The following is a 23,682-nucleotide window of genomic DNA, read 5'->3' as shown; positions in this document are numbered from 1 at the left end:
ATATCCAGTTTTTCTTTCAGGAAAAAAAACTTGCCCCGCAAAAGAAAGCACATTCCAAACAATAAAAAAAGTTTATACTGAGCTCTAAGTAAGTGCTAGGCACTGTGTTAAGTGCCACCTACTATTTTAAATGTTTTATGTATTAACTCATTTACTTCTTTGAAAAACCCTACAGCATGGGGACTATTACCACTGCCTTTTACATATGGGGCAACTAAAGCACAGAGTGGCTAGGGGTTTGCCCAAAGTCACACAACTACTAAGTGGCAGAGCCAGGGTTCAAACACAGGCGGTCTAGCTCCAGAGTTTGTAAGCCAGTAGTACCCAACCTTTTTGGCACCAGGGACCAGCTTAATGGATGACAATTTTTACCATAGATGGGGGCCGATGGTGTGGGGATGAAACTGTTCCATCTCAGATCATCAGGCATCAGATTCTCATAAGGAGCATGGAACCTAGATCCCTTGCATGTGCAGTTCACAACAGGGTTTGCACTCCTATACAAATCTAACGCTACTGCTGATCTGACAGGAGGCAGAGCTCAGGTGGTAATGCTCATTTGCACATCACTCATCTGCTGTGCAGCCTGGTTCCTAACAAGCCACTGACTGTTACCTGTCCACAGCCCAGGGACTGGGGACCCCTGCTCCATACCTGTCAGTGCAAACCTTAAAATTAACGTAATACCTCACTAAGCAAAAGTGAAATCAAACATCAATAAAAACACTACATTTTAGGGGCAGGATATTTTCAAGAAAGATGCCCTTCGGAGATGGACCTTGTACATTTTTGTTCTTACACAGTTCACAAGCTAACTAGCTCAGAGAGCTGGGGATAAAGAAAATATGTACCGTTTCTGGGGAAACATCACTATTCTCAATAACAGTAGTGTCTCCGGCAGCTTTCACTATTTTTGACTGGATAAGCTCCAGTGACTGTTGAGCCTGTAAAGAAAGCAATATGGTACCTACTAAATAATACAGTTAATAAATACATAAAAAATAATTTTATTCATTTTGTACAAGATTAAAGCTCCTCTCAAAACACAATAGAAGGCTTTTCCCTCCAAAATGAAAATAGCTTCACTCTCCCACCAGATTATAAGAACATATGTTCACTGTTTTTAAAAGCTTAATATAGAAACTATATAAAGAAATTTAAAAACACAAATACCCACAGTTGATATTTTGGGTAGTATTAATCTATATTAAAGGTTAGACAAATCTGGCCCAAAGCCTGTTCTTGTACAAACCACAAGCTAAGATTTTTTACTTTTTAAAGGGTTATGTTAAAAGAGAGACAAATGTGTGCGTGTGTATATATGTTTTTTTTTATGTTATGTTTTTTTTTTTTTTTTTGGAAACAGAGACTCGCTCTGTCACCAGGCTGGAGTGCAGTGGCACAATCTCGGCTCACGGGAACCTCCAACCAATGGATTCAAGTGATTCTCCTGCCTCAGCCTCCTGTGTAGCTGGGACTACACTATACCCGGCTACTTTTTGTATTTTTAGTAGAGACGGGGTTTCACCATGTTGGCCAGGATGGTCTCCATCTTCTGACGTCGTGATCTGCCCACCTTGACCTCCCAAAGTGCTGGGATTATAGACATGACCCAACCCAAAAAGAGACAAAAATGTTCTAAAGAGATCATATGTGACCCACAACTCCTAAAATAGTTTTGGGGTATACCCACCCCTAATTTAGATCTCTCCCTGTACAAATTATGTGCTTATAGAAAATATTACATAAGTAAGCCTTAACATACATGCTGCTTTATACTTAACTATTTCACAAAGTATGCTATTAACTTCTTTTTTTTTGAGACAGAATCTCACTCTGTTGCCCAGGCTGGAGTGCAATGGCGTGATCTCAGCTCACTGCAACCTCTGCCTCCTACACTCAAGCAATTCTCCTGCCTCAGCCTCCTGAGTCCCTGGGATTACAGGAATGCATCACCACGCCCAGCTAATTTTTGTATTTTTAGTAGAGACGGGGTTTCACCATGTTGGCCAGGCTGGTGTCTTGACCACAGATGGCCCTCCAAGCTTGGCCTCCCAAAGTGCTGGGATTACAGGAGTGAGCCATTGAGCCCAGTCATTATAAACTTTTTTAGTCAAATATTTATGTGCATTTCCAATCAAATGCTGTACAATATTTCTACTATTTTGGTATGGGGCACTTAATTGCCACCCATCATTGCCAACTTAGCTATGGTAAATAAGATGATGTATCTATTATCTTTGAGCACCCATTTAATATTTTTAAAGTACTTTCTAAGAAACTACATTGCTGGCTAAATTGCATGTTTTCTATTTTCATCCAGAGGGCAAAAATTAAAATCACCTATCAAAGTAAACTGACTACTCAACCTTGACAGTGCATTAAGCATCAAAGTTTGTGCCCTAAAGCAGACCCTAAATTCACATTTTGTCTACACTAAAATAATCTGAAATACTTGGGGATTCCTAGACTTATACATAACAATTATAAGCATACAGAACCAACAAAAATATTTCTTTCAACTCTTCGAAAGGAGTCTTATTTTTTTAAATGAGATACTTTAAAAAAATCTATTAGAATAGCAAATATTTAAATTTTAGACAATATCTAATACTGGTGAGAGTACAGGGAGACATACATTCTCATACCACGTTGGAACGAGTATAAATTACTACTGCTGGGTTTCTGAGATTCCATTTACACTGTCAAAATTTAAGATGTGCATACCTCTTGTTCTTGCTATTCCAAAAAGTGACTTTTTTTTTTCTAATGATGGTTATCTCCCATAAACACCATCATAGCTCTGAAACAGCTTTGATATAAGCATATGTGAATTTTACTATTAAAAATATCTCAGAATTATAACCTGTCAGACCAATGAGAAGAAATGCAGTACCAAAAATCATCCATTTTCACTGAGATTGGGAAAAATAGATTTGTATGAAGAAATAAATGAAGAAAAAACTTCTAAAAAAAAAAGAGAAATTTCTATCTTTGTTTTATCCAAAAGACAAATAGAAACATACTTTGTAAATGAATACAGGCAAATCCCAATTTTAAAAATATATAGGGGGACCGGGCACGGTGGCTCACGCTTGTAATCCCAGCACTTTGGGAGGCTGAGGCGGGTGGATCACGAGGTCAAGAGATCGAGATCATCCTGGTCAACATGGTGAAACCCCGTCTCTACTAAAAATACAAAAAAATCAGCTGGGCATGGTGGCACGTGCCTGTAATCCTAGCTACTCAGGAGGCTGAGACAGGAGAATTGCCTGAACCCAGGAGGCGGAGGTTGTGGTGAGCCAAGATCACACCATTGCACTCCAGCCTGGGTAATAAGATCGAAACTCCGTCTCAAAAAAAAAAAAAAAAAAAAAAAAAAAAAATATAGGAATGCAGCCAAATTTTAATGAGTAACTCCAATTAAATTTTACTCTGTACTTTATAAAACAATTAATTACAGAAATGTGATGAAATAATGAGGTGAACTAAGAATCCTGGAAAAACAAGCCAAAAAGTTTCGTTCCAAAATAGTAACTGACAACAAGTAGCTTACATTTATAAAGGGTTAATATGATGCAAAACAACAAATCCAGACTTAGCAGCTTAAGTTTGCTTAAGATTCAAGACACAACATAGGCTCATGATACTACATCTCTAGGACAAACAGTCCCTACCTTATGCAAATCACCAGCTACCTTCTGTCTTTCATTTTGTTCAGTTCTAAGTTTTTTGAGTGTTTCATTTAACTGTGCCTTCAACTGTAAAAATAAAGGAACATCACAATTAATCTGCATCATTCTTTGATTATGCTGATACCTCTAGGACTGAAGAATGAATGGGATTGCTAACAGTTATTATGCACAGTGGATTAGCCAATATGCTGCACCAGATGTATAGAAAGGCTAAGCAGTAGAGTTTCCCATCTGTAAAGCTAAACATAAGAAAAGCCACAGAAATGAACTAGAGTTTAGAGTAGAAATCTGCAAATGAAAAAAATAAAACCATCAAATTCCAATAAAATGCCTTTGAAAGGTACAGCTATTTATAGTCAATGAAATTCTTCCAAATTAAAAGGCAAATAGATACTTTACCCATTAGTTTTTAAAGCCTTTCTTAACCTATACAGTTCAATTACAGAGTCAATTATATAATATTTTTAAAGACACTGAACAAAATACTACAAATCCAGTCAACTAAAAACTTCCAAAATACGGACCATCTTTTAAGGCTTCACTAAGGGGTAGTAGAAGATCACAGTGGCCTAAATTATACCACCAAGAAAGTCTTATAATATACCTATGAATACTGAAATTGTCAAAACAGTTACAAAATTCTGCAACGCCAGTGTGAATATATAATGCCGCTTCTCTGATTTTCCAATTAAATATCACCAAGGAAAATGAACTACATTGCTCCCAAAAAATTCTCTTCTTATTCTCATAAGGTAATTATTTTTGCTTCCCACCCATGAGCATAACTTTTGAAACAGTTCTGAGGGTCCAAAAGAGAATTAATAAGGGGTGGCAATGGGGTGGAGGGCAACTCCACTGGGAAATTTTATCTGGGGAACTCTATTTAAGTACCCAAAAATATTTTGCTTTATACAACACTTGAGTTTTAATATTCTCTGTCAAGAGAAATGAATCTTTTGGCCCAAGAATACACAAAGTACTTACAAACAAAACTATTTTATTATAAAAAGTAGCAACAGTTATCCTGAGCAAACAAAAACTACAATAAAGATCCCAAACTCAAGACAAGGGGAAAAAAAAAAACAACCAACCATTCAAAATGGTCTCTCCTGACAGAAGTAGAGGAACAAAAAATAAAAAGAAAGCATTAAGCTGAGTGGAGATGTAACCATGCAACTGCTGAGTCAGCCACTAAGCACCAAAGTTAAATAAAATCTCCAAAAACTAGTCAGAAATGATTTTTTAAAAACTTATTAGAGGGTGAGGACTTATAGCCATGGCATATCACAGTCCTAATCTGTGTAATGTATAGCATAAAACTAGTCTCACGATGCAGTGGGAATGAATTCAACTAAAGTAAAACACTGGTAAATAAAAAAAAGATTTAAAAAATAGAGGTGTAGGGGGGTGTGTGTGTGTGTGCGCGCGTGTGTGTCTATGTGTATTAAGCCCAACTCTGAAATGCTCAAAAATAGAGGTGTGCGGGGGGGGGGGGGGGGTCTTTTTTGTTATAAAACCCAACTTTGAAATGCTCCAGAATCCTAAACTTTTTTAGGCACTCACATGACACTCAAAGGAAATGTTCATTGGAGCATTTCAGATTTCAGATTTTCAGATAAGAGATATAGAACAAGCATATAATACAAATATTCCAAAATTCCCCCAAAAATTGCTGGTTCCAAGAATTCCAGATACAGAATACACAACCTGTATATCATACAACTCTCTTCTAAAAATTGACTCCCATAAATCTCTGCCATAACATAGGATACCAACCACAAATGAATGAGTTAGTTTTCTTGGTACATGGAGTAATGCTAATAAGACAACTCCAAACTGGGCAGGGTAAACTTTGGGTAAGGAGAAAACTTACTGTAATCTTATGAGGGTTTATTAAGGTACTTAAAACAAAAAATCTAATCCCTGTGCTGAAACAATTTTTAACTCACAAGGAAAACATAACAATTGTTGTTTGAAACAGAGCAAGACAGACATATTTGTCTAATAGCTAAGTCTGTCACAATCAGTGTTAAGTTTTTTGAAAACTTTAGAATAGGAATACAGGATACTATATGTTTTGAGACATTTAGCTAACTTTATCTCAAAGTCTATGCTTTGAGTATTACTATGCTCTATATAATATGTTGATAATAAAGAATTTTATAAGTTTTTTTATATTTGTAATATATAGAAAGACTAGGTTAAAATTAGAAACTGGATTAGATTACTGCCCTTGAATGAAGGATACATTATCTTCAACTTTCAATATAATCTTCTCCCAGGTTAGAATATAAAAGGCCCCATTAACTGATAGTCTGAGAAGAAAATCTTTGTAACTCAGCCAATCTTTGTTTCATTTCTTTATTCACAGAAAAGACTGCTATTTGAGAAAATAGGATTTATAAAACATGGAAAAGAGTTGGAAGCCAAACATGCCATTGTTAGGAGCTAAGAAAAGACGGATCATTTTAGGAGTCAAGAAAAGAAAGATATCTTAGGAATCACTGGAATATGAAGATTATCTTAAACTTATAAAAATGCCAAGCTAAAGATGTTAGCAAAGGAAAAAAAAAGCTTGGATGTTTTCTCCACATGTCAATACAAGTGTTTTCAGTGCCTACTTGATGCCCAGTGGAGGACAAGCTTCTTACCAAATTTAGCTCTTCATTCTGTCTTACTGCTTCAGAATATGAATCATCAAGTTTTTTCTGCAATTCAGTCAACAGATCTTTCAGCTGCAATGAAGTTTAGAGTTTAAGATTGATCTCCTTATGATATCCCATGTTTTGTATGCTACTTGGAAGCTCTGCCACAAACAACTTATACTGAAATATCACTCTGTTATAAACTTAATCTGAATTGAGAAGCAAGTTTGAAAAGATTCTAAGTACCTCTCTGACTTCTGTAACATAGGTAGATCGTTCCATCTCTGCCTTCTCTAGTTCCATCTCCAAATGTTCTCGTTCTCTTCTCAGCTAGCAATGCAACAAAGGAAAGTTAACATTAACACACTTAAATGTCTTTTCACAGTACTTCCCCACAACGCAAAGTTATGACAGTTACAAATATAAAACTTTATCAATTCAAACACTACCCAAGATATTAAGAGCATAACTATGAAGTAATCTTAAACTCTAGATCTTCAGACAACCATTAATACTAAAAAAAAAAAAATCCATAGGTTGCAAGTCAAACAATCAAATAACATACATTTTCAATATCCTTATTTTCTCTTCTTAATCGCTCTAGCTCTTGTTCTGAAGATGTAAATGATGACTGCATCTGAAATGTGAAACAATTGTATGACCAAGTAAACCATGTAGAATTCTGAATCAATTAAAAGACACTTCCAAAGTTTTGAAATGCATCTCAGACCTTAAATTTTAAAAGACCTTAAAAATGAGTCACATTGAACTTGATTAAATTGTGGTCAAAACCTACTCCACTTGTATATTAGGCCCAGCTAAAAGTGATTAATTTTTTATTAGTATTAACTGATATTCAGCTGTATTTATTCTGCAAGTGCATTAAAGTAGGGTACCATCAGCAACTGTAAATTCTGCATGTTGCTCCCAAAAAATAAGTGAGTAACATGGTACTCTTTATCATACTGAAGTAAATGGGAGAAAAACTGAGGTCACACAATAACATTCAGGTCCCACAAATTTTTTCTTAAATTCTATATTATGGGTTAAATATCAACACTTTAAAACTGATTTTCAACCCAGATATTCTTTACCTTATTACAAATAGTTCTGTAGCTAGCACTCTACATTCTATATTCATACTTTAAAACCAGTGATTTTCAAACTTGGGTGGGCATTAGAATATTCTGGAGGGCTCATAAAAACATAGACTGCTGCTACCCCACATACATATTTTGGATTTAGTAGCTGTATTGGGGCCCAAAAATGTGCAACTCTCATACATTCGCAGTTGATGCTGATACTGCTGGAAGCCCTACACTTTGACAACCACCGCTCTAAGCTTTTCTGGATTCAGAGTCCAGAATGCTCACCATTACACCATGGAACCTTGCACTCGCTCTAAGCTTTTCTTTTGTAAATACCTGTTTAATAGTCTTGTGTGATTCATCAACCTTAACTTTCCATTTATTTTCTTCTTGCTCAACACTTCTCTGTAGCTTCTGTAAAATTCCTTCCTACAGACAAAAGTATAGTTGTTTTGAAAAATTCATATTCTAATGCCAAGATAAACTATTTAGGCCACGAAGGAAAAAGGTAATAATTTAAAGTAAAATCAAAACGTAGATTAAAAATCATTTCCTACTGTTTCTGCAAGGACGGATTTGTATTTTTCACACTCTAGCTGTAACAATGTGTGCATTTCATCAGCTTCTCTCAACTTGTGCTCTAGAACCTGCAAAGAATGAAGTAAAGAAAAACTATAATTTTACCAGAAAGTTTTATGCTGCAAGGTTGTTTCAGAACTTAATACTACATTATGATAAACGGTTTCAAACTGTTTTATAATGAAACACTACATTTCAACTTTCTAAGAGGCAATGAAGTTCATTCAATGACCCTTTGGTCATTTTATTAAACAACGTTATATGTAATACATAGTCTTGGTACTGAAGTCTTTAGTCAGGTGGTAAAAATCAAAGCAGACCCACATATGAAGTTAAGAAAGGTCACAATGCCTATGCTACACACATGGAAAAGAGGATTTAATTCATGCCACTTAAGAAACAAGAAAACAATAATCATAAATCCCCCCAATTTCAGTAGCCAAGGATAAAAACCAATCTAGTTTCTGAATATCTCTAATGATGTATCTGGGGATGCTTCAGCAAACCTGTGAGATTGTTCTATCTCAACTGATTTTTACTTTATAAACCTAGGCTAAAAAGACAGTAAAGAATAATTAAATATTCAATTTTAGAAACAAAATACAAAGTTAAAGGAATGGCAAACACTAGCTTTGTAAACAAATCAAATGCAAAGCTGACTTACTATATTCGACTAAAATTTAAACAAAATGAAATCACCTCTTACACTTTCTCAAAAGAGCCTTACTCTATTAATGTATCTTTTATCTTTTCCAAGCTCATGAAGACAAACTTTGATTTGCTTGTTTTTCTATGTTTAAATTTACAAACTGTTCATTCCTTGAACTAACCTTAACCTCCTCTGACCCTGAAGTTCCAGCCATACATTCTTTTGCCTTCTTTTCAAATCCACGCAACCATTCACTGTAACTCTGTGGGCGTAAAAAGTCAACATCATTAATTTCCAAAAAAGCAAAAATCTAAATAAAATAAATCAAACATTTTAAATAACCAAATTGTATAATTATAAAAGAAATCTACATAGACAAACAGGACACCGCTACAAATTTCAAAGAGGAATGTAACTACTGTGTTTAAGTTGGACATGACCCAGTTTTGAAAATCAGCACTAAAAACAAACCTATGTACAACCATCAGAATAAAATCTTATATATTTTCAATTGAATTCTGCAGTTCCAGGTAGAAAAACCTAGGTTCAAATCTGGCCTCTACCATTCACTAACACCATGCCAAATAATCTTTAAAACACAGAAAAACCAGAATAAATAAGTTTTCTAAGCTGTTTCCAGGTAAAACAGTTCTCGAAAATAAAGTATTGTGAGTTCATAAAGTAAAAGTTCAACTGAAGATGTTCCATTTGGAGGATTTCAAATTCTATGAAAATGCTCTAAGGACTCTAAAAATATTTCATTCAAATTATTTAAAAAGTCCTAATGAGAAATGATACACATACACAAATATTTACTTGTTTAAATACAACAAAAACTCAATTCATGCTGACAGGTTAGATGACATAAATATGCATATGTAATGTTTTTGGCATTTACTCTAAATTTCAGAATAAATTACTCTGAATTATTAAGGCTTATCTTAATTTTACACTTTGATAAAGAGTATCTATGTGTTCGATACATTAAATCAAATTTCCTCTTATACTTCCATTTAAGTCTTTGGATTAAGAAAAACAAACTCCCATGAAATTTTTATTAACTGCTATAATATAAACTGTTACATTTGCAGCTGAATCAGGATTTTCTATAAACTGTCAAATAACAAAAAACAAAAGTAGATGCTGAGATCAGATCACTCCAAAGTACAATGCCTTTAATATCAAATTAGTTTCAACTATTGGTACCCAACATAAACTAAAATCAGATAAAAAACTAGTTTCGTTGCTTAAATTCTGTAAATCTCCCTCTAGGTCATATAATTTAGATCTCTCCTATGTTGACTTCTTAGCAACACAGCAAAAGGAAACAGTAAAAATATTTATATATTTTTACATCTACTGATTATGTTGATTTATCTTAATATTAATGAAGCGTATTGCTTTATTATTTTATAAGGTAAATACTTTGTCCTTCATATCTTTACAAACCTAAAATGCCAGACTCTAATATTAGTACATAGAAAGTTTAATACATTTCTTATAGACTATATGTAGAAATATTCAACTTTTAACAAGTATATGAACAAAAGTCAAACAATATCATCCATATCTAATGATAACTTATAAAAATTTACAGTGTCAAAAAGATTTGGTTACTGAGAGTGGGTAGTATTGCTGTTAAAAAAGAAAATGTTTACTGCTGGTGATCTTATACAATCTTTGAAGAACAGTAATTATCAATCATTAATTCTCTTGGCTCATAAAGCACTGCCAAAAAAGTACACCCTCCAATATTATTTCCGTAAATAAAATATAAAGTAGAAACAAAAACAGGTTATGCCACAAAGAAAAAATATTAAATATATTAGTAGCAACCCTTTCTCTTAGGTTCAATTTAACAACAGCACTAGAACTGACAGCACATCTATACGTTTATTCAGTACTAGATGTTCCATCAGTTCAATTCAAAAGTGGTAGAGAGCTACTAAACTGATCAAATCTGAACATATCTGCCATAGTTACAATGGAAACAAAGGAGTTTTCTCTCCTTACTTGAAATAAATGTAGGCTATACTTAACTTCAGACTACAAATAGAACAAGCCATTAAGTTTACTTACCCCACCCCTAGCACCCACAGAGCTCCTTGGAGAAATAGTTGATTCTATGTTTGGGGCAGGAAATGTATACGATAAATCAGGAGCACCTTATCATACCACAAAGCATAGAAGCTATCAAAGTTTAGCAGCATTGTGTCAAAAGGACTTGGTAACCAACTTAAATAAGTTCCAACGGGCCAAAGGAAGACAAGTAGACATTACAAATCTCCTGATGAGAGTGCGCACCACTGCCTATGAAGTGGTCTTACCACTACTCTAATCTACCCCCAAATACGAGCCTTAATCTAACCAAAAATCACATTCCTGATTACAGATTTGATACATAAAGGATACATAAAAGAGGAACAATCTAACACCACAACGATTCAGTTAACTAAATCCAAACTGTTGGAAACTTCACAGAAAACCACCAAGTTGCCTGAGAGCGGTGGCTCACGCCTGTAATCCCAGTACTTTGGGAGGCCGAGGCAGGTGGATCATGAGGTCAGGAGTTTGAGATCAGCCTGGCCAACAAGGTGAAATCTCATCTCTACTAAAAATACAAAAATTAGTTGGACGTGGTGGCGGGCGCCTGTAATCCCAGCTACTCAGAAGGCAGAAGCAGGAGAATCACTTGAACCCGGGAGATGGAGGTTACAGTAAGCCCAGATGGTGCCATTGCACTCCAGCCTGGCAACAGAGCAAGATTCCATCTCAAAGAAAAGAAAACCACCAAGTTCTTTGTTTTTTGTTTTTTAAGGAGGTGGGGTGTTGTTGAGAAAGAGTGGGGGAATGTGTATATTAAAGATCTAAGAGATGTCTCAAACCAGTTACATATTGACCTTATTTGGATCCTGATTAAGCAACTACAATCATTAATTAAAATAGACAATTTATGTGATATATGGAGAAACGCATACTATACAAAATAAAGAATATATTTTAAGTGTAATATGATACTTTAAAAAAAAAACGCTTATGTTTTAGAAATGTGTACTGAAATATTTACAGATGAAATGCTCTAATGTTTGAGTTCCTTCAAAATAATCTAGGGAGTACAGGGTAGGGGGTAAGACAAGATTGCTTATATGCATGCCATGTACTGCTAAGTGCTACGGACAGACGTTGAGTACATCGGGCCTCATTATGCTTGTCTCTCTACTGTCGAACAATTTTCCATTAAATTAAAAAAAAAAAAAACAAAACCCGGGCCGGGCGCGGTGGCTCAAGCCTGTAATCCCAGCACTTTGGGAGGCCGAGGCGGGTGGATCACGAGGTCAACAGATCGAGACCATCCTGGTCAACATGGTGAAACCCCGTCTCTACTAAAAATACAAAAAATTAGCTGGGCATGGTGGTGCGTGCCTGTAATCCCAGCTACTCAGGAGGCTGAGGCAGGAGAATTGCCTGAACCCAGGAGGCGGAAGTTGCGGTGAGCCGAGATCGCGCCATTGCACTCCAGCCTGGGTAGCATGAGTGAAAATCCGTCTCAAAAAAAAAAAAAAAAAAAAAACCCTCCACTTTATTTTAGGAAATGCACATGCACATTCACTGGCTTTCTCTGCCCTCCAATAATTACTGTTAATTCTCTGAACAAAGGTAACTGTTCTCACTTAGAACACGTATGACCTCAAGTAAACCAAGTTTTTCTATATTATCTGTAAGGCTTTTCCTTGAAGAAGGTAACAGATGACCAAAAATCTTGGGTTTTAAAATGTAAATAACCTGGTTAATAGTATCAAGTACATTAAGAAATAAAGTGTTGCTAAAACTAAGAAGCAATCACTTAAAATTAAGTTTTAAATAAAGCCATTAAGAATGTTACAATATTGGTTTTATTAGCATTAAGAAACATTTCTTTCTCAAATACGATGTTTTCAACCCTCTAAATAATGTCTCATACATAAATTTTATAGAAACAAAAGTATCAGGTAAATAGAAATGAGTTTTGAACCAAGTTGTTAGTCTTTACTGAAAAGCATCAGCTTACCAATGGGAAAGATCAAGGAATCAGCATTCTACTGAAACCAAGTGCAGAGTGCAAATGATGTTGCTTATTCATACATTTCTTGAATAATGCCATCAGGTTAAGAAAATGATAAATTAGTCTTACCAAATTGGAAGGGACAGAGACCTCTGGAAATAATTTTTTGAGAACGTCTTTAGCCTCCAACTCAACAGCTTCCACCTGTTGTTGTCTTTCCTAAAGCAGAAGATGAACCAAATCAAACTTATAAGATCACAGAATTTTTTTTAAAAAAAGAAAACTAAGGTATTTTAAATTCTACAGGAAGAAAAAGTTAAAAAAAATTTAATATTGGCAAATGTTAAAATTTCCCACTTTAAGATATTAAAATGCTTCCATAAGAAAAAATCTGCAAAATCTCTAAAGCATCCTAAATATCAAATAATGCCATAGCAGTATCTGACAATATGGACATTTTCCTTGGCATTTAGAAATCAAGTGATTTGCCTGTCCAGGAACAATTTAAAAACAGACACACAAAAAACATTTCTTATAGCTAAAACTTGATAAACTGCCTATATCAGAAAACACAAATTGGAAGAACATAACTGAGGCTTATTGGCTGGTATATCTCTATAAAAAAATGCATCACTGATGGACTATATAATGTCATGACATTAAAATGGCAACTTTCTTATTTCCAACTTCAAGGTGAAGTGCAGCTATTTATGCTAAACAAGGAGGACCATCAAAATGTGATAGATGATATAAATGGGAAAAAGAAAGAACAAGGAGCAAATGATGTCATATTACTTCACTAATGCCAAGAATCACAAAAACTAGTTCCGACACTTGCATACAGACTACTATAAATTTACAGATATTACAAATGTGTAAATATAAATTTGCTGATATTAATTCCAGGTCTAATGGATATCAATTATAAACTCAAAACCATGGTTTGTCAAAATTAGGGTAATGACTTATCACATACCCCCCTCCCAAAAAAAAAAAAAATTATCCCAAACCACCCCCCAAAATTTTAAAAAAAAAAAAAAAAACCCTATAAAAATGCACATCTAAACCAAGCCCAAAAAATCATCTAAAAACAAGTTAGAAAGTTCAACAGGTGACAAGAAAGCAAGCAAGCTAGAAACATCTCAACCATATCTTTCCCCCACCATTTAGATGTGAATTTTGAAATCTATCACTGATTCAAGGTCTCCACACTTCAATTTTGGAAAATCTAATCAGATGAAAATTTACACAATGAACAGCTACAGATTTTGCCATTTTCCATACACATAAAAAGCTGTTAATTAAGGCCGGGCGCGGTGGCTCAAGCCTGTAATCCCAGCACTTTGGGAGGCCGAGGCGGGTGGATCACGAGGCCAAGAGATCGAGACCATCCTGGTCAACATGGTGAAACCCCGTCTCTACTAAAAATACAAAAAGTTAGCTGGGCATGGTGGCGCGTGCCTGTAATCCCAGCTACTCAGGAGGCTGAGGCAGGAGAATTGCCTGAACCCAGGAGGCGGAGGTTGCGGTGAGCCGAGATCGCGCCATTGCACTCCAGCCTGGGTAACAAGAGTGAAACCCCGTCTCAAAAAAAAAAAAAAAAAAAAAAAAGAAAAGCTGTTAATTAAAGATCAGCAGCAGTACTTTCACAATAGGTGTTTTAATGAGGTATTTTCAATAATTCAATAAAGTCCACTAATTTTCGGGAATACACCTAACTGCATAAAATACGGTATATTCATTCAAGGAAAATAATTAATGCTATTTCAAGGACATTAAGAAGTAATTTTTATCATTTGACTAAAGTAATAATCTTTAAAGAAAACCAGTTAGAAAAATACACTGAGGAATAGCTTTTTGAAAACTTTCCAGGGGGGGAAAAAAAAAAAAAAAAAAAAGACTAACTCAAAGAACTAAGTGTCTAACATAACCAGGAGCCTGGTTATGTAACGGTAACTTGAGAAGTTACTATTATTTGAGAAGTTACTGTTATTTGGTATTAACAATTTTAGCTAAGAAGTTTTCATCTGACATAGTGGTTTGGTTATAGATAGCAATTTCCATTCCACTTTAACATCTGGGAAAGATCTAATATTAAAAATTGAACTATAATTTGCATATCATCTTTAAGTGTAATGTATAAAAGTTATCTTTCAGTAGTATAAAAGTACAGTAGCTCCTCAAGAGTAGTTAGCCTTTAAAAATAATCCTGTAAAGACGGCAAATATCATCCTATTTACATTTTAGGTAGGTTGACCATAACTTAATTCTAGTTAAAATACTATAAGTGTTTCACATAGTTTCTTCTCATCACAGCATAGTTCACGGCACTGGGTCAATCAACATTGCTTTACAACTATGCTATCTAAGAACTGTCTAAATTCCACTGAAATACAGAAGACTTTCAATTCTACTCTCTGTAGATCTTAAGCTATGCAAGAAAGCATTGTGCATAAAAATTCTAGCTTTATTTTAGAATCACAAAATGCAAAAATGCCTATGGCAAATGGCATGTAACTTGTAGGAACGGCATGATTAGCACCCAGATACTCACTCAGTCTCACTAAAAAAATAAAACCAAAAGGCATCTTTTAACAGTCAAAACCAAATAGAAACAACCAGAAAGCACACTAAAACCCTTACTGCTGACAGAAATGACAGTACAATTGCAACCACTCCCAATGAAATAGTAATGTCCTATCTGACCTAAATGTTCCTACTCCCTGGTGCCAGTGTACCTGTCAGCTGTCTCAAATTTAACCTTTAGTGAAAATTATGGCCAGGTGAATAGGGATATAGTTAAATACAAATCCATTAAGCCATAGGAAATGTAACTACAAACATATACTTGCTTAAAATAAAAAATTACTATATTATGCTTAAAAATTCCTTCAAGTGTCATTAAGACTTACATTGAAGATTCAACAGATTACTATGGCACACAAAATATTTTCACAGTGCTAAAATGAATCATTCAGGTTCCTTCATTTACCTATCTGCAAAATTCAATATCCCTGTTTCATATTTATTCTTGGCAGCAATTTTCTAAATCCTTGTCTGGACTGGCAGATTCAGTTTTCTCAATCTTTAAAAACAAGTTCTCTATTACAATTCATTGGAAATCTTCACACCCAATGGTACAACTTGAGCTCAAGGAGAATGTCCTCCATTGTTCTGAAGCCATAGGGGGCTATATGTTTCAGGGGTACTTTACATGCTCTGGTCAAGAGAATTATCCCTTGATAGTAATATTTCATCTAAACATGCCATAGGTGTCATTGTTATCCAGTAATACATGAAGTTTCAGTTCACCACCTCTAAGGAACCATTCCCAGCAACACACCCAAAGTTGATTGCTTTCCTGTATTTAAAACTTTTATCATTTTTCTACCTTATTTGAGACATCTTGGTGTGCCCTCCAAAACACCTAGTTTATGGCACATCCAACATATTCAAATGTGCTCGTTAATTCAACCAGATTTCTGTGGTTCAAAGTTTTCATAAAAGTTCTCTTAACCAACCCAAAAGGCGCACATTGTCTGACAAGAGGTTAACACAGGTCTTCTGAGACTCTTCAGCTTAAAGTTGTGCTCAACAAAGCCCAAACAATCAGGTAATCACAACAAATCAGCATGCCCAAAATTAAAGCTTCAAGGAGATGAAAAAAGCAGTGATGACAGAAATGATAAATGTGGATAAGGAGATTTTATATTTAAATTGCAGTAAAAGTAAATGCTTTAGTCTGATTTTAAGACAAGCTGCAGATTTTCTCTGTTCAGTGGATTGTTTCTAGGAGTTAGCATTACAACCTTGGAAGTCTTGTTCACTTTGTCCTGCAGCATTTTTTCAGTTGATGCCAATGCTTCCATTGCTTCCCAGTTTTTCTCCCGAAGGTCCTAATCATTTTTAGAAAGAATGATTTCAGTTTATCCATTATTGAAAGATTTTTTGCTTTTTTACTTCATCAGTATTTTGCACTGCATTTAAATGCTGGTTACTGCAAAATTATTTCAATGGGAAAATATGCATATTAGCAAAAAAATAAAAAGCAATGTTTAGAAGTTTGAATGAGAAAATAAAGACGTCCACTTTCCATGTTTTAGTCTATACACCAAATATGCCAGCTTTTAAAATGATTACTATGCATCTGTGACAAAGAAGAAAGCATTCAAAAGTAGACACAAACAAAGAATACATATATGATTTCAGGTACACTAAACATTAGAAGATTAAAAGACAGAGCAAATATATAAGTATTAAAAAAGCTTTTCATGTGATTTTTAAACAAGGCCCAGTAACACTCATAGGACTTTCCACTGCAGTGTAACATTTTTTTCTGTATGTTTTAATACAACTAACATGTTTCAAATCTACCTAGGAATCCCATGGTAACTCACTGTGTTCTATCTCTTTCTTGGCATGGCCAAATATTCATGCCACAAAACAACCTTACGTTAACTATATGAGCTAGTTGATCAAAGCAAAGAAGGCTGGAAAGCTATAAAATAGATTCTCTTAGAGGAGAAAGAGGTTATTAAAAATTGAGAGATCTGGATTTTAACAGCATTTCCTTCGCAAATATAATGTTATATTTCAGTCTTTCTTCAGAATGGAAATCTAAACAGATAAAAACCAACAACAAAAAATTAAAAACCAATAATCACCATTTATTACTTAACATATGCCAACTACCGTACCTGGCACTTCACAAATTCTCACCCTTACAACAATCCCATGAGGTATTTATTTCCATTCTACAGATACCATAGCTCAATAAGTTAGGAAACTGAGCCAAGTATACACAGAAAATGAAGTGGCAGAACTAGAAGAAAAGACTGACACTGCAATTGTGTCCTGTGTCTTTTCACATGGGTTCAGTGCCTCCAGCGCTGCTGCTGCTGCTGCTGCATTACCATGCCCTCCTTATCTCAGAATCCCAATAATAAAACACAGTTAACATGTTAGCAGTATATCGGCAAGTTCACCTCAAGTTTTGTGGCTAAGCAGTGCTGTTAATACTGTTATACCAACACACAAACAGTAATTCATGTACCTAATTTTGACAAACTCAGGGGTATAAGAAAATGTCAACTTGTTAAATTAACAATTTAACACAAACTTGGAAACATAGGAAACACACATCCATTTATTAGCAATACTCCCTTAGATTTCAGTAACATTTTATCCTTGCTCAAGTCTTAGCAATCAGACTATAGTGTATAAACATTCCTCCTCTAGCAAGAATGCTTGGACTCTACTTATAAGAGTCACCCTCTAGTATGAGAAAATTTAAGAAATTCTACTAAATTCATTATTTGTCTATTCAGTAAGTTATTAGAATTCGTATTTCTTAAAAGTATTATCCCTTCCCTTTCTAATATAAATGTACTCAGGTTCTAAAGCTTCTAACACACTTAATTACCAAAATTTGAGCCACCTCTCAGTTAAAAATGGGAGGTTCTGGCTAGGTGCAGTGGCTCACACTTATAATCCCAGCACTTTATGGAGGCTGAGGCAGGCGGATCACGTGAGGTCAGCAGTTCAAGACCAGACTGGCCAACATGGTAAAACAAACAAACAAACAAAAAATTAGCTGGGTGTGGTGGTGCACACCTGTAATTCCAGCTACTCGGGAGACTGAGGTAGGAGAATCCCCTGAACCCAGGAGGCAGAGGTTTCGGTAAGAAGAGATCATGTTACTGCCTGGGTGACAGAACGAGACCCTGTCTTAAAAACAACAACAACAACAACAACAATTAAAAAAAAAGGCAGGAGGAGGTTACAGAAGGCTTTGCAAAGACCTCATTACTGAGTATACTGGGTTTGAATACTGGCATTACTTTTAGTTCACAAAAAGGCCAGCCCAATCTAATAAGAGGAAATATCTTTGATTTTAAAATATCAAGCTGAAAAACATGTTTTTCCAAATAAAAGTTCAACAAAAAGTCAACTGCACTTTCGGCTTCTTAAAAAAACTAAAGGTGTAATAATCACAGCTTCAACATTTAAAATGATGTAAGAATAAGAATTTGCCTTTTCACTTATTGAAAAAAAAAAAAAAACCGTTCTCCAATAACGGCCCCCCTCAAAAAAGCTACACACAGAAAATAGTACCTTCTTACAAAGATTAAGAAATCTAAAGTAAAAGTAGATTTTTAAAAAATTCCTGAACCATATTTCAATGTTAAAGTAATAAAACAAAGCTTCATTCTGATATTTACTTACATTGTTTTTCTTCCTCTGGTGTTCAACTGCATCCTTCAAAGAATCTAACTCATTCCAGAGACCACTTATTTCTTTCTCTCTTTCTGAAATTCTAAACCAGAACACGAATACATGGAGCAAGATTTTAGGTAAACAGTAATACAGCTTAGATCCCTACCTATTAACATTTGTTACTACAAAATAAAAATATGAAGTAGATGGTACCTTGAAAAGTACATTAACTAAAAAGTCTACCTACGTTTTACCATTTAGAAAGCACATCCTATGAATTTCAGAAATAATTTTTAATATAAGTTTATACCCAATATAGCATGCCCAGGTTTGTACTAAAGAGAAGCCTAATCCCCTAAGAAAAAGTTTATGAATATAGGAACTGTTGTTGCTATTTCTATTTTTATCTGGGTCAGTACACAGTAGCTATTTTCAGAGGAGTTAAAAGTGATGTAGAAGCAGTCCCTTAAGTATTTTTTCCTGAGGGTAATCAGTTATAGCTTTAAATGGCTAACCCACAACAAAAGTATAATACTCAAGTGAGCTCAGTGCTTTCTTCTCATTTTCATACCAATCTCAGCATTAATGTTTTTTTCTGGAACTGTTTCCCCAAAATGCAGAAAGCAATGGAAAAGATTAATAATGGGATTCTGTTAGAGTTGAGAGTGGCTAGAGTAGAAAGTTAAATGACAAATAGCTCTTCCCTAAGAATAAGACTCTATATAAGGGGTTGGCAAACTAGGGCTATGGGCCCACTCCAGTCTGTTTTTGTAGGTCCTGAAACTAAGAACTTTTTAAAATGTCGCTTTGTTTGTATATGTATACACATACACATACATAAAACAGACCTATGTGTCCCACAAGCCTAAAATACTATCAGGCCCTTTAAAGAAAATATTTGCCAACCTATGCTCTATATAGTCAAACTCAAGACTCAATTTTACAGTCAATAAATCTAACCTAGTAAACAAGTAACTATGTAACCAAACCAAGATGGAAGAACATTTAGATTACTTAAAAAAAAAAAATTAACAATATTCCTGACAGACAACTTATATCATCTAATATACTTAATGTGGCTGACATTTTAACATGTTGAAACAAACTTATCTGAAATGACCTTAAATGTAGCCTCACAGAGAAAAGGCCAACAAGAAAAATGTTTCAGTTAAAACAAAAGAAAAAAAATTTCAAGAAAAATAATCATAAAGATTATAATACTTTTTTCTTGGTGCCAGGCTGGAGTGCAATGGTGCGAACTTCCTGGGCTCAAAACATTCTCCCACTTCAGCCTCCCAAGTAGCTGGGACCTATGACAGGTGCATGCCACCACATTCGGAATTTCTAAATTTTTTGTACAGACAAGGTCTCACTATGTTGCCCAGGCTGGTCTCAAACCCCTGGGCCCAGCGATCCTCATGCCTCAGTCTCCCAAAGCACTGAGATTACATGTGTGAGCTACCACATCTAGCCTAAAATTTCTTTAAAAATATAAAGCTAAGCCAAAATTTGCATCATTCCATTACATAATCATATCTAGAAGAAAGAAGACCCAGTAAGATAACTGAGGTAACAGAAGGTGATTTAGTAAAAACCTGCAAAGTATAATTTAACTTGATGTTTTCTGAATGCCTAAAAAAACAAAAACATTTCCCTCGATGAAATATTCAAATTCAAACACCATTAAAAAGGCATTTTAGCCAAAGGTGCCACTCAACTCTAAACTGCAGTTCAAGATACCTAAATAGAACTGTAAAACTCAGGTGCCATTTGCAGTTACACTAAATTGCCTGAGAATTGTTTAACGCATAAAAATAGTTACCACTTTATAAACTATGAATCAAACTTATTACTTACACTTTTAGTAATTCTTCATGAGGGGGAAACAAAGATGCCTATTAAAAGAGTTAAATGTTATTTCAAAACAAAGCTTTTCAGAAGACTTAGAAAATACTGAAGCTTTTCTCAGATATAAATTAAGAAAACAACAAAAGTAAAAATAGTACATATTCATATGCCAGTCACCCTGACTTAAATTAAGTGACTTTAATAAAAACATGTACAAATCTGTAAAATGTATTGGATGCTAAATCCAACCTTCACTGTCTTGACAAAAACTCACTTATTTATCAATTTCTCACTATGTGCATGGAAGCATACCTTAAATTTTCATACCACACAATTCATATTTGACTACATAAAAATGTTAAGCTTCCAAAAGTTAAAAAAAAAAAAAATACCAGAAATGAAATCAAAAGGAAAACTAGGACAGGTTAAGTTTCCTCACATTTAACAAAAAGTTGTCAACGTGCAAAGGTACACAGACCTTCACATGCGATATTTATTCCTTGATGACTATAATCTCTCAAACTTCTTGTTTGCAAGGACTCCATTTGTTTCTCAAAATACTATCAAGTCTATCCATATACATTCATAAACTAATTTAAAGGCTATTTGGGGTAGCATCTTTTACAAAAACACATTTTTGTTTTTGCCAAGCAGAATTATAACTTGAAAAGCTATTTTAAATAGTAGTAGACCATCACTTTTTTTTTTTTTTTTGAGACAGAGTCTCACTCTGTCACCCAGGCTGGAGTACAGTGGTGTGATCTCAGCTCACTGAAACCTCTACCTCCCGGGTTCAAGCGATTCTTCTGCCTCAGCCTCCTGAGTAGATGAAACTACAGGTGCGTGCCACCATGCCTGGCTAATTTTTTTTTTATTTTTAGTAGAGATGGGGTTTCACCGTGTTAGTCAGGATTGTCTCGATCTCCTGACCTCGTGATCCACACGCCTCCGCCTACCCAAGTGCTGGAATTATAGGCATGAGCCACTGTGCCCGGCCCTATCACTTATGATACATTTGTTAGTTTCTTTCCAGTTACTGTTTCATTTGGGAAGAGAGGAGATAGAATGTGTACACATATCTTTAAGCCAACCTCTACAGCATTTAAACTGAAACTAACTTGCTAAGAATTCTAAGATCAGAAAACACACAATGATATAAAACATATCTGAAATATAGGTAATAACATTATTTGTGTACACTTTATAGATTGTTTTACTTTAGACATGACATAGCAAATTGCTTTTGTATAAAATTTGATAAACATAAACAACACACTTTATTCTCAATGAAAATGCAGAAATGGCAAGAATACTTATATGTCACTGGCTATACAAATTTTTTGCCACACAAATGAAAGGCAGGACATCTAATAGCACCTACCTGTTGGGAGTTTTGTTGTTTAAGCTGCTCAATTTGGGATTTAAACAATTTATTTTCATCTTGTACATCCTAATTAAATAAAAATTAGACATCAGTATCTAAACAGATTTTTTTTCCACATGAACCTTAGAAACAGATCATACAAGTTATAAAAATTCCAAAATAACAGTAATTTTAAGGGGTACAATAAGCTCTATATTAAAACACAGGATGAAATCAGAGTATTTATATTAGTACTAGCAGCAGAGTTTGCATGTCTCAATGGAACAAAATAGAATCCAGAAATATACCCAAATAGCTCTAAGAATATAGTATGAAGTGACATTTCAAATCAACTTCAACTCTAATAATATTTTGGGCTGGCTGTTTTTCTTTGTAGTTGGGGTTTATCCTATGCACTGTTGGACATTTAGCAGCATCCATGGCACCCATCCACTAGATGCCCCAGCACCCCTGCCCTAGCTGTGATAACCAAAAATGTCTCCAGGTACTGACAAATGTCCCCTGGGGAGCAGAATCACTACTGTTATGATGGATTATTTAATTATGTGGCTAGCCGTCTCTTTTTAATGGTTACAATGTTATTGTTACAGCTTACTGAAATAAGTTACATACAAATAATCTAAAACAAAATTATAAACACATTAGAAGAAAACATAAACTTTTTAAAAAGATGATAGTCTCACTGTGTTGCCCAGGCTGGAGTGCAGTGGTGCGATCTTGGCTCACTGCAGCCTCTGCCTCCCGGGTTCAAGTGACTCTTCTGTCTCAGCTTCCACAGTAGCTGGAAATACAGGCGCCTGCCACCATGCCCGGCTAATTTTTGTATTTTTTTTTACTAGAGTCAGGGTTTCACCATGTTGGCCATAGCTGGCCTCAAACCCCCAACCTCAAGAGATCTACTTGCCTCGGCCTCCCAAAGTGCTGGGATTACTGGTGCAAGCTACCATGCCCGTCCAAATGTATTTTTATGATCATAGAATGAGAGATAACTTTCTTCCCAAGACTTAAAACTCTGGAAACTACTTATATTTGAGTACATAAAAGTCTCAAATTTCCCCAAAAAGGGGAAAAACACAAATGAAGTCAGAAGAAAAATTGGGGAAAATAAATCACCCCATTTAATTAATGACAAAAGGTTAATTTCCCTTATTACAAAAAAGGATTTTATAAATTAATAAGAAAAAGTCAACCCAGTGGAAAAAATGTGGGAAAATTTAAGGACAATTCATATAAAAATGGCTTAAACGTATGAAAAATGCTTAACTTCTCTCACAATCAAATGCAAAATAAAAATGATCTTACCATCTTTCAAGTATAGTATCAAATATTTTTATCCTTGTCAATGTTGGAAAGGAAGAGGGGAAATGGCCCTTACCTGGTGAGAGTGAAAATTAGTAAAAACACTTTGGAGGTCTATTTAGCATTGTCTAACAAAATTTAAAATGAACCTACATAAGAGAGAGAAGAAATATGACCTACTCAAACACTGAAGCATGTAATGTCAGCAAGAATAATCCAAGACAATGTAGGCATCTA

At 34.9% G+C, this 23,682-nt stretch overlaps 1 protein-coding gene across 10 annotated transcripts in view; it reads right to left on the bottom strand.

Annotated features, from left to right (window-relative positions):
- KTN1 (kinectin 1) overlaps nucleotides 1–23,682 on the bottom strand; it is a 109,591-nt gene that overhangs the window by 5,657 nt on the left and 80,252 nt on the right. For 5 of the 10 annotated variants that reach the window (XM_032251143.1, XM_032251147.1, XM_032251146.1 and 2 more), the window contains 13 exons: nucleotides 22,144–22,212; nucleotides 20,772–20,809; nucleotides 18,924–19,014; nucleotides 16,508–16,594; nucleotides 12,828–12,917; nucleotides 8,838–8,918; nucleotides 7,986–8,075; nucleotides 7,765–7,857; nucleotides 6,906–6,977; nucleotides 6,587–6,670; nucleotides 6,347–6,430; nucleotides 3,678–3,761; nucleotides 852–944 (listed from right to left, as the gene is read on the bottom strand). In XM_032251143.1, coding sequence (XP_032107034.1) covers nucleotides 852–944; nucleotides 3,678–3,761; nucleotides 6,347–6,430; nucleotides 6,587–6,670; nucleotides 6,906–6,977; nucleotides 7,765–7,857; nucleotides 7,986–8,075; nucleotides 8,838–8,918; nucleotides 12,828–12,917; nucleotides 16,508–16,594; nucleotides 18,924–19,014; nucleotides 20,772–20,809; nucleotides 22,144–22,212 — 1,056 coding nt within the window. Of the gene's footprint in view, nucleotides 1–851; nucleotides 945–3,677; nucleotides 3,762–6,346; nucleotides 6,431–6,586; nucleotides 6,671–6,905; nucleotides 6,978–7,012; nucleotides 7,671–7,738; nucleotides 7,858–7,985; nucleotides 8,076–8,837; nucleotides 8,919–12,827; nucleotides 12,918–16,507; nucleotides 16,595–18,923; nucleotides 19,015–20,771; nucleotides 20,810–22,143; nucleotides 22,213–23,682 lie in introns of those variants that run through there. The other 5 variants (XM_032251148.1, XM_032251150.1, XM_032251149.1 and 2 more) reach the window with 4 other exon arrangements.

This window comes from Sapajus apella, unplaced genomic scaffold, assembly GCF_009761245.1.
Source record: "Sapajus apella isolate SASKATOON/1434 unplaced genomic scaffold, GSC_monkey_1.0 scaffold74, whole genome shotgun sequence".
Classification (NCBI taxonomy): Eukaryota; Metazoa; Chordata; class Mammalia; order Primates; family Cebidae; genus Sapajus; species Sapajus apella.
Note: the sequence above shows the minus strand (reverse complement) of the source record. Positions and strands in the feature narration are given on the sequence as shown.